Genomic DNA, 14,159 nt, shown 5'->3' with positions numbered 1-14,159 from the left:
TATTCTGCTTTATTGTTTCCAGCAGAAAAAGAGGCAGAAGACCTGGTTTATAAGCGTTGCCTTGCTGCTAAATTGCCATGTGGTCTTTCATAAATCACTCCCCTTTATTTTGGCTATCAGTTCCCTGTAGCTTTCAAGAATGCTGTATCTTTAAGATGTTATGAGTTTCTCGCTGTGAGTATCACCCAAGGTAATTCCATTTTGACTTCGGTAAGGCCATTCTTATCCTTTGCAGGGGATCTCCCTGCAGAGTGGCCATTCACCCCCGGAGAAGAGCCAGTCCTGGTCCCAAGGCCCCATCAAGTTTCAAGTAAGCACCAGTGCCCAGTCACTATTATTGCTTGTGGTTATTTTGAACAAGGTCGTGTAGTAGAATAAAGGAGATTTGTTTGGTAAATTTAGAGTCAAACTGCTGGGATTTAAATCTTAGCTCAGCCGTTTACTGGTGAGGTTGCCTCTAGTGCTCAACTTCTAGGATTGAGCTTCCTCAACTGTAAAGCAAGAATAATTGCAATTTTTGTGGGCACTAAAAATGCCTGTTTTTTTTTTTTTTCCTTTCTGACAGAGTTTTGCATTAAGTAAGATAATGTGTGTGGAAGTGGTTTGGAAGAATAGCGCTCTGTAGAACTTAATTCAATCAACTTTTATCGGGTGAATGTCTATTGAGCAGCATGCTGGGCACTTTGCAAACACAAGCTGCTCTTACAATGAGCAGCATTGTTAGCAGTGAAGGAGGAAGGAATGAAAAAGGTGACTCCAAAATGCAAACTCGCCTGCTTGGTGTGATGCCCTGTTGTTCTGTTAAGGGATACCCTCCCCTTTCCACCCTGCACAGTTAATTCTTATGGATCTAGAAAAAGACCATTTCCTAGGTCTGTAGCTCTGTTTTCAGAAGTCCTGACAGAGGCTGAGGACTTGAGCTGCTGCAGTTTTTGCTGCATTTTTCCAGCTTTTGGACATCTCGCTCTCCCCTTTTCTGTTGAACCAGTTTCCATAAGAAAGAAATGGACACAATGTGAGGGCTTCAAAGCTGCCTGAGTCCTCAGGCTCCTCCTGCTCCTGAATACCTTTGTATACCAGGTCCTGGACCATCCAGGCATATGTCAACAGGGCATCATTAAACTGCTGGAGCCTGCCCCGTCTCCTTTTTCATGTCACCTCAGATCTGCCCCAGCCTTACTCTCAGCCTGCTGTGAAAGATGAATGAACCTTTCAGACACAAAGATGTGATTATGCTGCTAAGGAAATTATATCCCTTTTCTCCCAGGAGTTCTAAAGAAACAGGTTGGTGCAGATGGAGGCAGCTGTGAGATTGAGTTTTAGAAAACGGGTTGACTATATCTATATCTATGTCTATATTGGTGTCTGTATACATAGCTATTTCTGTATCTGTATCCATATCTGTATTCATGTATCTATACCTATCTGTATAGCCATATCTATCTATCATCTATCTGTCTATCTTGTTAGCTCTATCTACTTTTTTATCTAATAGGTATTTACCATGTCTATCTATCTATTAATCTACCCACTCATCTGTCATCTATCTAATAGATATTCATCCAAACTATCTATCCATCCAACCTCTAATCAACCCACCTATCCATCATCTACCTAGTTATCTTTCTATCTAACTATCTTTATTTCTTAACCTCCATTTCATAGACATTCACCTATGCATCTACCATCCATCTATCTACCTATGTAATGAAAAATATAATTGTAAGTTAAAGGAGTTCTGGCATTTCTCAGTAACTTATTCTGCTCATCCAGAAAAAAAAAATCATGCCACAAAGTATTTGGCGTTCACTCATTCATCTATTTAATAAATATTTATTGAGCTCCTACTGTACTTCCAGGCACTAACTATGCTAGACCTATTTTTACTTTATCTTCACAATAATTCTGCAAGAGAGGTAATATCTCATTAAGGAATCACGGTAAATTCTACATGTAAAAGGAGACTGCATTTTGACCCCAGGTCTAATTTCAAACCTTGTGTTCATTCCATACCTCCATGTCACCTTTCCCAAGATATGCCATATGTAAAAAAGAAAAACTACAATTGAAAGAAAAAAAGTGGCTAGATTCTTGAGAGATGCAGTAACTGCTATGTGTATCCAAAGAGGAAGAAATTACCTTCATGTGAGGGGATTGTTCAAGAGTTTACCAATTAAGTATGTGGCATCTGAACAAGGTGCATTCTAAGCAAAGGCAAAGCTTAAGCAAAGGCTCTATACCTGAGAAGGACTGATGTTTCCCAGGGACTGAGAAGGGCCTGTGGGGCTAGAACTCTGGTGCTGAAGGTGAGGGTAGCGTGGAATGAGGCCAGAGAGGCAGCCAAGAGTGAGATTAACAGGACTTTGTCACCATGTCAAGGAGTGTGGACTTCGGAGGCAAGTGAGAGTAATATGATCAGATTTGTGTTACAGAAAGTTTTCTCTGACTACAGAATGGGGAGGAGTGGGAGAGGCTGGGAGCAGGAAAACTTGCAAGGTGATGGTGACTGGAAAGCAGAGGTGACTGTGTGGTTAAGAGAGACTTGGATGACATTGAGGAGATAGAACCAAGAGGATGCAATGATGGCGGAGTGAGCACAGGTGGGAACCAAAAATCTTGTGTCTCCCAAGTGTCATTTCCTGAGTTGGAGAAGCTTGGATGGGATGGGGTGGGGAAATGGACATGGAAATCAAGCCTTGGGAATGTTAATTATGTTAAGTAGTGAAGTGTGATGGTTATGAGAACAGGCTCCAGAGTCAGATCTGGCTGGAGTCACCCCCTGTTGCATGACTGATCCAACTGCAGAATCACTCTGACCCTCTGTATTCTCTTCTGTATATTTCTGATGTCTGCTTCACAAGATTTATGAGAATTAGAATAAATAATATATGCAAAGATCTTAGGAGAGCACCTGATACATAGTAGGTGCGTAATAACTGATAGAGAAAAAATCGTTACACATTGATGGAAATTGGTCAATGTTCTGGAGGATTTAATGTTCTAGTTAACTCAGAATAAAATATTTTCTTTCTACCTTTTTAAAAAGTCTTCTGCTAACATTGTAAGCCCTATCTCCACTTCAATAAATACATTACTGGTCAGGTGTGGTGTCTTACACATGTAATTCCAGCACTTTGGGAGGCTTAGGTGGGAGGATCACTTGAGCCTAGGAGCTTGAGATCAGCCTGGGCAACAGAGCAAGACCCCATCTCTACAAAAAGTAAAAAATGAAAATAAGTAATTACTGCTAGATTATAATTTTGAAAATGTTCAAACATGACAGAAAAAATATTAAATGAATACATGTCAACATGTCAAAGACATTATTGAACTCATTAAGTAATGAGGAAACCAGAAAGATGTAAAGATGGTTCAATGTAGAATTTAAGGGAAAAAGATTTATGTAATCAGTCAAAGAAATTCTCAAGTGAACTGATATCCCACAGCAATAAACTCTTTTTTTTTTTAACTGGACAAAAATCAATTGCACCTCTACCAGACAAAATTCATTTACATGGCTACAGACAGAAATCATTTGCATAGCTCTTAGACAAGAATTATTTATATTACCATCAGTTGACATCTACCCTTTGATAGCTGTAAAATCACCCATCCAATAGAAAGTCAACTCGTGGTGCACAATCCTTTTTTCCCAGACTGTCCCCAGACAGTCTGCTAGACGGTAACCAAAACTGCATTAAAAGGATACTCAGTAATCCTTTTTGCTTATTCCAGGTTTTAGATAATTTTTCCTGTTAGTGATTAGTGAATCTCTGTTGGAAGACTATTAGTAATATTGTAATACAACTTTCCAGTCCCTAGAAAGGAAGCTCTGTGAGAGGAAGGCCCTTTTTCTTCTTAATCGTTGTAGTTCTTGCGGCTGTCATCAGTGCCTAGCATGCAGTGGAGCTCAATAAATATTTAATAAATGAATAAATAACAATAATAATGGCTGTTGTTTATTGTTCACTTTATGCCAACAACTTTGCAATATGCTTTGTATAAATTGTCTCATTTAATCCACCCAGTCATCCTATATGAGAGGGATGGGTCTTCCTATTTTCCACATAAGGAAATGTAGGTGTAGCCATAGGAAGCTATCTGAACCTCAGCAGATTCCAAGGAGTTGGAATTTTTGTTAAATATGATCTAGTCTTTCCTTATTTTATCTTTGGACTTCCTTCTCCTAAAAGCTGCAAATTAAACAACACTGAAAATCTGGTTCACGAAAACATAATTAACTTTCACTTGATGGAAACAGAGAATTCACAAACTCAGAGCCGGACTCTCCAGTGACCCAGCGTGCCAGTCTCATCTTTCAACCTGCCCTTCCTTCTCTCCTCCTTGCACACATATGCATGTGCACACACATGCTCACATGCAAATACATATCCATATGTTCTCACATGCATGCACATATATATACACACACATGCACACACATGTACCCTGTGCACGCACATATGTATACATACCTCATACCTCTGTCCTCCAATTTTTCTCCAATCCCCCTCAGCAAGTCACTCCTTTACATCATTCAGAGTCATTGCATGCTCTGTCCCTTACACCAGAAATGCCCTCCACCTGATGCATTTCTGTTCAACATCTTAGATCCCTGTTTAATATTTGCTTCTCAGTGAAACTATCTCTGTCTTCCTACTGGAACTTCACCATCACCTTCTTTCCACCTGTTCTTAAAACGCTCACAGTAGCTTTATTGGGTAATGGTGAGGAGTGCTATGTTTACTTGTCTGTCTCAGAGCTACGTGAGATCAGGACAAGACTGTATTCACCTGGTGTAGGGCTTAACAAAGAGAAGATGCTTGTTAAACTCTTACTGATTTGATTGCTCTGGGATTGCATCTTCTAGGGTGTCCTCAGCCGCTCTTCAAGGTGGGAGCCATGGCAGCTGCTCCTCTCACCCTGGCTATCCAGAGGCTCAATCCATGCCTGATGGAGCTGTGTCACTTCTTTCAGCAATGCCTCTGCATGAGCCAGAGAAGTCCCAGGACAGACGACATGAGGTAACCTGGCCCAGTGGCTTCTTTTCACATCCAATATTTATAGTTTTCTTATTCTATGTGGCTTTTCTGCAGGCCACAAGGCAGTGAGTCAGGCAATAAGCAATTCACAGACAGGTGGCAGGGGGTCCCTCAAGGAAAGCAACTCTCCAGTGAGTCCTCTACTAGACAGTCACATCCTTGAGATTCATGATGGAGTCTCATTCATTGCTGGTCCCCACAACCAAGTGCAGTGCCAGGCACAATAAGTATAATTAGGTTTAGTTGAATTGAAGTTAAGTTTAGTTGAATTGGAGTTGTGATGAGTTGACCTGTGTTGAGTTGAGGTGAGTTTAGCTAAGTTGAATTGTGTTGAGTTTAGATTAATTGAGCTACGCTGAGTTGTGTTGAGTTGACTTGTGTCATGTCAAGTGGAATTATGACAGAGGATCTTGAGTGGTTCTGTAACCCAAATGCCCTCAGCCTGGTGAGATTTGCTAGGAGACAATAAATAGAAGATATGTCTATCTAAATTCCAATTATTTCATAAATCCCTACCAATCATCCACCAGCAAAATAAGTTGAAAAACTTAAATTAGAAAGCAGACCTTGTTTCATATTAATAAGGTCTAGCCATGAACATTTTCTGTCTTACAATGCTGACATACTGTTCTTTCTTCTGAGATTTATTCTTGGCTGTAAACCCAGAGCTAAATAACATAGGTGAATACTCCTGCTCCGGTGGTCTGCGTACCAATGTCTCGTGTCTTTAATGTTATTTTCAAAGACTACTCTCAGGATCCATCAGCTTTTAAAATTTCTGCCTCTGAGTCTCAAACCCAGGTGGGCAGCCATTTCCCAGCACCTCTTTCTAGCTGTAATCTTTGATACCCTGTCAGTAAGGACATTTCCTCATTCACAGAGAGCATTAAGCAAGGCCTATAGACCCACAGTCCAGGCTTATTCTAAAGAAAATTTTCACAACAATACTTTCTGTATTGTCTAAAATCAGCCCACTTTAGGAGATCCTTTACTCACTAACTGAACTAACAACATGTATTGAGTCTCTGCTATATATCTGTGATGTTCTGTGCTAAGCCACGGGGATCTAGAGATAAATCAGAAATAGCCTCAGAAACTGAGGCTTTCATAGTTGGAAGGAAGAAATGGTCATAAACACAAATTAGAATATGATGTTATAGGTAATAGAACCAAGGCATGCACCCAGGCAAAAACCTGTTAATCATATCCCCTTGGAAAATATCATATTTGAAAACATTCATATTGTACATCATGGCTGAGTGAATACATGAAAAAGGCATACACTTTCAGAGAGAACTTTGAGTTTAAATTTAGAGCAATGAAGCACTCGTTTGCCTGGGTTTGTCCCTTCTTTTCTGTGTATTTTCACTGAATAGTAAATTTTTCCATAAAGTCATGCACTGAATATAGGCCAAGGATATTAGAGTTGGGGAGGTGGCATTATTCGGTATGTTTGTTGAACATAGCCTTTGCAATTAAAAAAAGAACACGAGTGGGAAATTTGGCAATGCAAAAAGACAAATTTCAAAGCAGTTGGCAAGTGCTCTAGCAGACCTGAGTAACATGCTATGGGATCCCAGGAGAAATAACTAACAGGGTTGTAGGGAGGAATAGGAGTTTTCCAGGCAAAAGAAATAGCATCTGCAAAGATGGAGTGACAGGCAGCCTGGGACATCTGAGGGCCACTGAGATGTTCAATGTGGCTGCAGCAAAGATGGGAGACCAAGTCTCTGGCCTGTCCCTATTCAGGACTACCTTGCCTTTTAAGTACCTGGATCACCTATTATATGCTCTCTTTGACTTCCACTGTAGTGCTCCATCCGTCCCTCTTCCAAACTTTCTACTCCCTCCTTGTTCAGAATAAATACAACATACAGAATTCTTGAAATCCAGCCCTCTAAATCCTATCCATTTTTAAACTGAGATACCCTAAACTCCCATTCTCTTCACATCATCTCCCTCCCAGGGTCATCTCTTGAAACCTTTCCTTCTTAGGACCCCCAGCACCATTCTTGGGGCACACCCCTTGAAGGATGGCAAAGCCCTGGTGACTTATAAACTTTGCTGCCTCAGGCCCCAGTCTAGTGTCAATGGCTTCTCCATTCAAGCTGCTACTGACTCCACAGTGCATGTAGCAGCTCTGGTCTGGTGCAAGGGGCTGGTGTAATCATGGATGCATCAACACTAGTTTTAGCTCACCCAGCCATGGTATTGCAGCTGACGTCTGCCCTGAAGAACTGAAGATAAACAAAATAGGCCACCTTAACAACTGATGTTCTTCTGAGACCATCTAGCCTGTTCTGCAAGGAAATGCCTCCTCCAGTCCATGTGAGGAATACCTATTCTTGTTATGAGCAGGACTTTGACTCCATTCCCTGCAGAATAATAACCATGATCATTTATCTATTGTTCATTCACCTCACAAATACTTGTAGAGGATGCCTCTGCCAGAGAGCTTGGGGAAAGCACATGTCATGTTTAAATAGTTTCTCTCCTAATCAATCATAGAGGCAAGAAATTCCCATTCATCCTGAAAGCCATGTACTCTGTCAAAGGGAATTCGGGCACAGAATGGCAGCTTTTTGGCTTGTGAAGGTATGGGTCATGTTTCTGTGGTTGCTGAAACTTAAATCCTGGCCTCACATTTTGCAGTTTTACGGAGCAGCTTAGTTTGGATGATGTTGTCCTAAAGCAGATGATGCTCCAGGGTTGCTTGATGTCCTCTATCACAGAAGCTTTCTAAGAAGTTTTGTTGCTGTTACTAGAAAGCATGACTTGAAGATTGTTACACTGGCTAAGAAGGAATCGGATTAGGCCATAGAACCAAGACCCCAAAAGCTAGTAAGTAGCTTAGTTTGCTATAGAGAGGGCAGGGCTTGAAGCCAGGCAGGCCCGGGTTTAAATTTAGTCTCTGCCACTTTTACTAGCTATGTGGTCTTGGGCTAGCCATTTAATCTCTGAACCTCAGTTTGTTCATCTACAAAATGGGTACAATCCTGCCTACAGTCTAGGCCACATGTTGCACAACTCCAGGAGCACCATTCATATAAGAGGGTAACAGCATTCTTACTTACACTGACAGTGGTGTGAGAACAAAATGAAATGAAATGAAATGATATATCTAATTGTTCCTGCATGGTACCTGGAACGCCGCACTCTGTGGTTGCTGATGAAGACACTGTTGTGATTGCTGTCTTGTCCACTCTGGCAGCCAAGTGTGAATCCCATCGCTGGCGCACTGTGTGTGCTAACTACGTATCTAGTGTCCATGTCCGCTGTTGAGGTGGCCAACCTTGACGTCCTGTCTCTGGAACTTGTGAAAGGTCTCCTTGATAGTACAGGTTTGCAGGCTCACAGAAAGCAGCCTGGGTGTGTTTGCCGCTTGCTTTTTCACTCTTGTGTCCATTTCCTGCCCCTTCTCTACTTGGCTCTTTAATGAAAGGGGCTGAATTGTACAAACTGACTTTCCCAGAACCTTGTCAGCCAGATTCCTGTGAGTTCATCCCATAGAAGATACTGAGAGGAGATTGGAGGGCAGTAGAGGGGAGAAGTTAGGGAATTGCTCCTCCTCTCTTTCTGTCTGTAATATTTCCAGGAGTGGCTCTGTCTCCTCTGTGGTTCCAGCTTCTGCAAGGAATCCTCATGACAGCCTCTGCTCTGTGGTTCCAGCTGCTACTAGAGGCCATTGCCTTCTATGCTCTGGCCACAGTACTTCTTAGTCTGTCCCTTCAGGCCCAGCAAGTCCCTGTAGCTGCTAATACGGAGTTTCCTCACCTTCCCCTGTTGGCTCTTTCAGCCCTTTATGACTGATTCACAGTATTAAAGTCCCTCTGTAGAATCACCAGGTTCTGTTTTCCCGGCAGGGTCCTGACTCAGATATTGATCTTATTGCCTACCAGAATGGCATAAAGTGGGTTACCTGGGTTAAAATCCAGCACTACCGCCAGAAAGCAATGTATCCTTGGGCGAGTTATTTAATCTCTGTGCCTCAGTTTCCTCGGCTTTGCACTTTCCTATAAATTGGGGGTGATAGCCCTTGGAAAATCTCTACCACAAGCTTGACTTGAGCAATTAGTTGCAAAACTCTCTAGGGTATGCTAGAATCACAGAATGATAGAGGTGGAAAAGAAATTAGAGAATGTTTAGCCCTTCCTCCTCATATATCAGATGAGGGATTGAAAGAGAAGTGAATTCCCAGAGCCATACAATGAGCTAGTGACACAGCCTGCGCTAAAAACTCTTTTTCCTATTAATAGGATGAGTGATCTTTTCACCACAGCCCTTTGATGCAGCTCCTGCTGCCCCTGACCAAGAACAGAATGTTACTTTGCAAAGTGTTTGCTGCATTGACAATGACAGCAGCGCTCCACTTTCTCTCTCTTCATCTCCCACTAAAATAAATTAGTAAACAAACAAATTTCACCATTTGTTGAGCACATCTTGTGTGCTGGGTACTGTTCAGAAACTTTACATATGTTATCTTATCCCCATGTAAGACATCCTTACATCTTGTTATCTATTACATGTTATCTACTCATTATCCTCAACAACCTGCGAATATAGGTTCTATTATTGCCTTTCATTTATATATGAGAAAACTCAGGTCCAGAGAATTCAGTTATCAGCTTGAAGTCATGCATCCTAGCACGTAGTGGGGCAAGGGCCAAAAATAAGTCTTGCTGGCCCCAAAGTCTGAACTTCTTCCTACCTAGCCTTCTTTCCTGTCTCTCCTCTGACACCCTTTAAAGATGGACAGAGGGTTCCTCGCTGTGAATAATTGGCCATATAGTTCATGTTTTTGTGTTTACTTTTAAAAGCCTGGCTGTCTTCTAATAGCCGTCACAGGATAGTTATTGCTCCCCACTGTGATTTAAATCTTTAGATACTGTCTTGAATACTATTCCTGGTTTCTGAAGAATGCAACATACATCTGTCAGAGGGTGAAAAGGGTGTCCCACTCACACAGTAAGTACACAGCTTGACCATCTTGTAACTTTGCAGCAAACGCATTATACCAAAGGGTTGTGTAACTCTGAGTGATTTCCAGAGGTCCTGGGAATGCTGTAGCTCATCCAGTACTCATTAATTTGGGACAAACACCATTGAGGATTTTTCTTATTTTCTTTAAGGCTCACACTTGATGTTTGCAATAAGGTCTAGGGAAAAACACAGCAGGAGTCAGCCTGACCAAGCGTTGTTGCTCTCTGTGTGAACTCAGAAAAATCTCTTAGCCACAGAACTCCCATGTCAGCTAAAAAGACAAATAAAAATAAAATAAAGTAATACACACATACCAATGCTGAAATTCTTGACCAAAGGAAAAATGTATACAAATAATTCACGCAAAAGAAAGCAGCATGAAGCACTAGAATTTATGTCTCGATATGGTACCTCTCTCCTTGTCCTGGTAGCTTCAAAGCTTCATTTACTCCCAGGTATTCCAGGTCTCAGCTTTGTTTTATTTCTCTCACCTCTACAACAAAGTCCCAAAACTAACAGTCTGGCCATCTCATCATGCCATCTACCTGAACTACCTCAAGGGATTCTTGTTTTCTAAATATCATGGAACTACATTAAATTGTGTAGAAAATCCCTTCTTACTATAACCCAAATATAAGCTGTGTGCTCACAGGGCTCAGTCTTGGCAATGTTTTACGTTTGAACAAACAAAATGGTACAACAGCCCAATCTTTCCATATGGGTTCTGAAGAACACCAGCTGGGATCCTGGGGATCCATGTCACACTTCTTAGAAACTCTTCTTATTCTTTCTGCCCTCCATTATTTCTCACTTCTCACAAGCCACCATCTTAAAGGCTCTCTTTATATTTCGTTTTTCAACTTATCACTCAGTAGCTCTCCTAAAATCAGACTCTCTGGCTCTTCTCTGTGTTTCCGTTTACCTCTTCTGCTTAATTTGCATTCCTTCTGTCTCTTTTATTTTATTCTTTCCCAAACACAAGGTCCTTATTTCTTATGCAAGTCCACCATCCCACGTTTCCTGTATTCGCTTTCTACCATCACCTTTGTCCTGCATTAAACAACAAAAAAAAGATAGGCATTAGGAGTAGGAGTGGGAGGGGGTCAGAAATCAGAGGTAGAAATCCCTTTATCTGGTGCGGACAGAGGAAATAGGAAACTTGCAAACACGTAATTCAATAGTTCTTTTGTCCTTGCTGCATTAAAATCTCTATGCACACAACGTATTACATTTACTGAGCAGCTTATTAATGAGTTTAAATTAGCCTCATGCAAACTGTGGAGATGCATTAGATACAGCTGGGTATTGGAAAAGAGCAGTGGGCAAAGAGTGGAGAGATAGGAGCTGCTCCTCACTAGACTTTGCTGCTAACAGCAATAGAGTCTTGCATGAGTCCTTTCCACCATCTGAGGTCACTGTAGTGACCCCTGTCCAGTGCACTGCCCCACACTTGCTTTCCGGAAGAGCCTAGACCCTTGCTGGTGCCCTCAGGGTTTCATTTGTGTCTCTGTAGTGTTTATGTCTCAGTACCTTGAGTTCCTTCTTTTTTTTTTTTTTCCAGCCTTAAAGCAAAAATGCCTTGAGAATATCTGCAAGTCTGTATGAGACCTGAAAAATAACACTAGGGCAAAACAATGACTTCAGGGGCTATGCCGTCATCCTGGCTCTTCTCCCAGCTGGGCTACACTTGAAGAATTCACCCAGGCTCCAGATAGATCATCAATTAATTGAAAGTGATTATTCTTGGAAGTAGCATTTTCTTTCCCTCTCCCGTGAATCTGTGTAAAACATTGAAGGTAGAAGTTTTCCTTTTAGAGGCCTCACAATTAATACAGTAATGCCGAACTCCCTGCCTGCTTCAAAGTCATGAAAATGTAGTATTCATGCTCAAGAAACTCCTGCAATGCTTGAGGCAATCCTGTCAATTTAAAACTGCGGATGCATGGGCACCCTAGCCTGCACAAACCAGTTCAACCACGGAGACTCTGGCACAAGACCTGAGGTGACTTAAACTTGAGACTCTTGAAGACAACAAAAGCATTTAAGATGGAATTCATACTTTAGAGAGATTCACATATACTGTTTCTATACAGTTAAGTAAAACATGTACAACCAATCAGATTTGCCATACTATGGGATCTATATAATCTTCCAAGTCCCCGTAAGTAGGCAATAATGAAAACTTTATCATTAGGAGGAGGTTTAGAGAATTGTTTTCATTGACATCTTGTCTTGATTCTGTGTGTCCCACTGGGTTCAGAAGTCCCCATGAGCACCCTCAGGGTCAATGATTCACCAGTAGAATTCAGAGGGCAGGAAAATTATTATATGCGCATTTAGCATTTACTACAGCAAAAGTCTGCAGATGAAGATAAGCAAAGGTAAAAGGCACCTCTAGAGAGAGTCTAAGAGAGCCCAGGCACAAGCTTCCAGTGGGCTTGCACAGCCAGCATCTAATCCTCCCAGCAGCAATGCTTACTAACATGTATAGTATTGTCAGCCAGGAAAGCTCATCCAATCCTCAGTGTCCAGGGGATCTTTTGGGGTGTGGAGTAGGTATGCAGCCTTCATGGTCTGCATGGCTGAACTTAGTGATTCAGTCTCCAGTCCCTCTAGAGATCAAGCTGATACTGCATGACCTGAGGCCCCACCATTAGTCACATTGTTAACAAAAACTACCTGTCATGGCACAAAGGCCCCAGTACACAGAGACACTCACCATGCAGGATATTCCAAGGGTTTAGCGGAGATTCCCCAGGAGTAGGTCAAGGGCCAGACATTTCTTTGGAAGGTATGAGGTTTGAGCTCCCTGTGGAGCCAAGCTTCTACTGCATCCCCACATACTGAGGTGCCCCCTTCATGGTACCTTTTTCGCAATGTCCAGGTTTGTGGTTGCTCCAGTATCTCTGTAAATGTCGGTCTCCATGTAGAGCATGTGTGCTGTCTCCAGCAGCCCTGCACAGACCCCTTATTCTTCATCACCAGGGACAGCCTTCCCCCTGATGTGCCTGGTGCTCCTTCTCCTCTCTCTTGCCTTAGAGCTCTGCCAGGCAGAGAGAGGTTTTTTCACCCTTTTGTGATCTATGGCTGCCCTTGGGTGAGGAAAGTCACTTTTGGTTCATGATTGAAGTGTCAAGCAGTTTCCCCCATTGGAAGACCCCTGAGTGCCTGGCACTGCCTGTGAACTACAGGTGCCTGGGGAGGTAGAACCTGGACATCGGAGAGACGAGCTGCCAGACATTCCTCTTTCTAGTCTTATGCAGAAAAATTTCTTTTTACTTTCCACAACACTTTAAAGACTTTCCAGGTTATGCAAATGTCAAGCTCATAAATGTATGTCGTCATGCCTTTTGCAGAGATGAAAAGGATACAGCAAATTTTCTGGGAGGCAAAGGGACTTCTACCTGGATAGGAACCAAGCCAGCTCATTAAGTGTGGGTTAATTTATTTCAGTCCTTGCACAGATATTAATTAAGGGCCTTTGGCAGGGAAGGATCCCCAAGGTTCCCCAAAGAGTAACTTATCATCAAGGAAGGTGAAGAATGGATGGATGGCTTGGGCCTAAGACCAGGGCTTTTCACCTGTGGGGAAACCCACGTGGACCCAGTTACCCCATACTTCAGAAATAATGACTGAGATGACTATAACCTTTAAGAAGCTCAAATGTGGAATATCTCTGAGGCGTAGGCAGGGATCTGACCAAGCGTCAAGGACAAAGGCTCAGAGGACTCCCTGGGGCCAGCTTTCTACAATCTCACCATCAGCCAAAACAGCAGCAATGGCAGGAGGAAAACAGGACCCAGGAGTGGCTGATGACTGCATGGAGTCCAGCTGGTCTCCTGGAGTTCATGGGGGGTTGACCCCTTCTGAGCTGAATGTGTCCTGATTTAGGGGATAGCTAGGGCAATGAGGAAGCCTCTGGGGGTGCTGCTGATCTGGAAGTACTACTAATTTGTGTGTATGTGGCCACCAATGGTTAATAGATTAGGTAAAAGAAATGGGACAGTTACTGTATCTGCACTGATGAAGGAGATTGCGGTTACATGCATAAAGTTATTAAAGGGCATTCTTCCAGGCAGTAAAGGTGCAGGTGCATTTCTGTATATTTCGTTTATGTCCAGAAGACCAGCTAAGCTG

At 42.3% G+C, this 14,159-nt stretch overlaps 1 protein-coding gene across 1 annotated transcript in view; it reads left to right on the top strand.

Annotated features, from left to right (window-relative positions):
• Positions 1 to 14,098, top strand: part of HHLA1 (HERV-H LTR-associating 1) — a 39,315-nt gene extending 25,217 nt beyond the window's left edge. Inside the window, exons 13-16 of the mRNA XM_032247580.1 lie at positions 236 to 310; positions 4,871 to 5,024; positions 9,925 to 10,007; positions 11,584 to 14,098. Coding sequence (XP_032103471.1) covers positions 236 to 310; positions 4,871 to 5,024; positions 9,925 to 10,007; positions 11,584 to 11,627 — 356 coding nt within the window. The 3' untranslated portion in view covers positions 11,628 to 14,098. The remainder of the gene's footprint in view (positions 1 to 235; positions 311 to 4,870; positions 5,025 to 9,924; positions 10,008 to 11,583) is intronic.
• The last annotated feature ends 61 nt before the right edge of the window (positions 14,099 to 14,159 follow it).

This window comes from Sapajus apella, unplaced genomic scaffold, assembly GCF_009761245.1.
Source record: "Sapajus apella isolate SASKATOON/1434 unplaced genomic scaffold, GSC_monkey_1.0 scaffold3, whole genome shotgun sequence".
Classification (NCBI taxonomy): domain Eukaryota; kingdom Metazoa; phylum Chordata; class Mammalia; order Primates; family Cebidae; genus Sapajus; species Sapajus apella.
The sequence above is the reverse complement of the archived record's forward strand: the minus strand, read 5'-3'. Positions and strand labels throughout refer to the sequence as shown.